Source organism: Ascidiella aspersa, chromosome 4, assembly GCF_963924565.1.
Source record: "Ascidiella aspersa chromosome 4, kaAscAspe10.2, whole genome shotgun sequence".
Taxonomy (NCBI): Eukaryota; Metazoa; Chordata; class Ascidiacea; order Phlebobranchia; family Ascidiidae; genus Ascidiella; species Ascidiella aspersa.
In genome coordinates this window covers 25,801,961-25,804,574 of record NC_139450.1, presented here as the reverse complement: position 1 = coordinate 25,804,574, position 2,614 = coordinate 25,801,961, and the positions used below count along the sequence as shown (strand labels likewise).

General features: G+C 38.1%; 1 protein-coding gene across 1 annotated transcript; it reads left to right on the top strand.

Moving 5' to 3' along the window:
• Positions 1 to 696: 696 nt before the first annotated feature.
• Positions 697 to 2,302, top strand: LOC146157166 (cytidine deaminase-like). Its single transcript, XM_083387740.1, has 3 exons — positions 697 to 992; positions 1,672 to 1,726; positions 1,981 to 2,302. Exons 1-3 carry the CDS (start codon positions 745 to 747, stop codon positions 2,092 to 2,094), a joined length of 417 nt encoding a protein of 138 aa, XP_083243866.1. The 5' UTR covers positions 697 to 744; the 3' UTR covers positions 2,095 to 2,302.
• The last annotated feature ends 312 nt before the right edge of the window (positions 2,303 to 2,614 follow it).

The following is a 2,614-nucleotide window of genomic DNA, read 5'->3' as shown; positions in this document are numbered from 1 at the left end:
CACCGAAGTAAAGAAGTAATTTACCTGAATTTGAACTATATAAGAATTAGGTTTAAGTTGATGCCACAGTAAAGACTACAAAAGCATTTCTTCATAAAGTTTCTTTAACCTCGTTATAAAACTGCATTTTTACGACCGTCAGGCGTCAGAAAATTAAGATTATATATCTAGCATAAAGTACCTCGTCAAGGGTCAGAAAATTAAGATTATATAGCAAACATGAAATACCTCGTCAAGGGTCAGAAATTAAGATCACCAAACATAAAATACCTTACGACAGAAAAGGTTACTTCTACTTTTAATATTGGTGTAAGGATAAATCATATTTGTGAAAATCCAATAAAACTGGAAAACTGATAAGCTACTCTACACGTGTTCGACGTTAGTTTACCCATTTTGAGATGTATGGAAAAAAACTAAAACAAAATCGTTACCAGCAATACTATTTTGTCATATTAATAAACCAAACCAGCGTTAAAAATTGTATTCACTCGGTTGTATATTTACACTTTACACTTTACAGTGTGGTTCGAAATTTACGTTTAAATATAAACTAAAAACCAAACTGTGTTTAGAATCGCAATTTAAGGCTAAACAGACAACAAGTTTGTATTAAATCGGCACCCCAACCACCTAGCATCGGACAAGCGGCGATAATTCTATAATCGACATCAGGTTTTTGCTCTGAACCGACAATATTACACATTCCCACGGTTGCGTTAAAATCGACTTGCTAAAACGGCAATGACTGACCAAGATCAGGCTAGCATCCAAGCTCTTGTGGAGGCGGCAGCGGATGCAAAGGAACGGGCCCACTGCCCCTACAGCAACTTCAGGGTCGGCGCCGCTTTACTTACCGAAGGGGGAGAAATATTCAAGGGGTGCAACGTGGAAAACGCCTGCTATCCGGTCGGGATTTGTGCAGAGCGAACAGCCATCGTTAAAGCCGTCTCGGAGGGTCACAGCAAGTTCCTTGCCATCGCCATATCAACGTAAGTCACGAGTTTTTAAACATTTTATTAGCAATTTCGGGATAGTTAGGTTTACGATTGTTTTACGGCGGATTGGTTTCGGATGTGTGTGTTATGTGTGTGCTACAATATAAAGCATAAAACAACAATTAATGTAAGATAAAATAATTTTAAAATTTGGACCATTTTTAGGTGTTATGCAAGCTCATCAAAGTTAGCAGGTTTAAACCAAATATTTTTTAGTCCTTTGAGGACTGGATATGTCTGCTAGAAAAAAGGGTGATTAACGGTCTTAACAATCAAAGGCATATGGGTAAAATGCAAATAGCACTGCAATAGTTTTATCAACAGATGGAATAATATTGCATGTCAAATCATAAAAGGTCGAGTAAATCACAAAGACTTGATAAAGACGTTTCGATACGCACATGCATCATCAGTTAATGCCTGATGCAAAACGTATTTATAAAGATGATATAGATTTATTTGACCTATTCGGCATTGGCATTAATTAGTAGGCTACGTTACACACCCGTGTATAGTGTACCTAAGGTTGAATAATCTTTATTAAATCAGCCAAAGAGTTGTCCCGTTTAACTACTTTTGGTTAAATGCCTCACTGCTTATAAGGGCTCTTTTGCCAACCGGCCTTTGGCGTAATTACCACGAAAACTAAGCAGTTATTTTGTATTTTCCGCAGAGACAAAGCAACGATTGCCTACCCGTGCGGCATGTGTCGTCAAAACCTACGCGAGGTAAGATTCGGTGCACGATTAAGTTTTGCTCCCTTTCACACACACGCACAGAATAGCACTCGGACAGACACAAGGAAGTCGCACTTATAAAACATGAGAGACGTGGACATTCAAAACTGCACGCAGGCGCATACGCAGTACGCACACACGCACAATTTCAATTATACCTGACTCAACCAAAAAGTTAAACACAAACAACGAAAACGTTTATACCGTTTTTGTTCTTTTTTTAAACATTTTTTTCTTTTTTTCAGTTTAGCAGCGATCTCGTCTTATACTGCGCCGACAAGGACAAAAACTACAAAACAACGTTCCTAAGCGTTCTTCTTCCGGACTCTTTCGGTCCCGAAGATTTGGCCTTGTGCTGAACACATCCACTTCTCTTTCTATAGTTGGTGGATGTTGCACTGGATATGTGTTATTGGAAACAACCTTGACCCTTGACAGATAACTGTCGACCTCAATTTCTCAATTCCTGATCAGTAGCCGCAGAGTATTCTTACAAAGATAGTAACTCAGGTCAATAATATATATATGGGCATCGTCAGCTCATATTAATTCGAATGAATAATTCGTTTATTGGTAAAATATAAATAATATGTTATTTTACTTAATATAACATCTATAAAATGTGTCTGACCTGAATTACTAGCTTTGCTAGACTATTGTGCTGTGACTTGGTGATTGACTTGTTTTTCAACACTGTTCACAAGCTGGCTTTCCGCCCGCAAAAATACGCGGTGTTATCCGAAAAGAAAAAACAGAAACATTGTTTTTTCGTCGCCAGCAGTGACCTGATTGGTTGCAAATTTGATGGAGGGCGATTTGGCAGAATTTTGCGATTTGACATAGCGTTAATTTCTGACCAGAAGTCTGTTTAGAAGACTA

Excerpts from the sequence above, each read along its gene's own strand:
- LOC146157166 (XM_083387740.1), top strand. The coding sequence starts at position 745 with ATGACTGACCAAGATCAGGCTAGCATCCAAGCTCTTGTGGAGGCGGCA. Across the intron at positions 993-1,671 it reads CTTGCCATCGCCATATCAAC|AGACAAAGCAACGATTGCCT; the intron begins GTAAGTCACGAG and ends TATTTTCCGCAG. Across the intron at positions 1,727-1,980 it reads GTCGTCAAAACCTACGCGAG|TTTAGCAGCGATCTCGTCTT; the intron begins GTAAGATTCGGT and ends TCTTTTTTTCAG.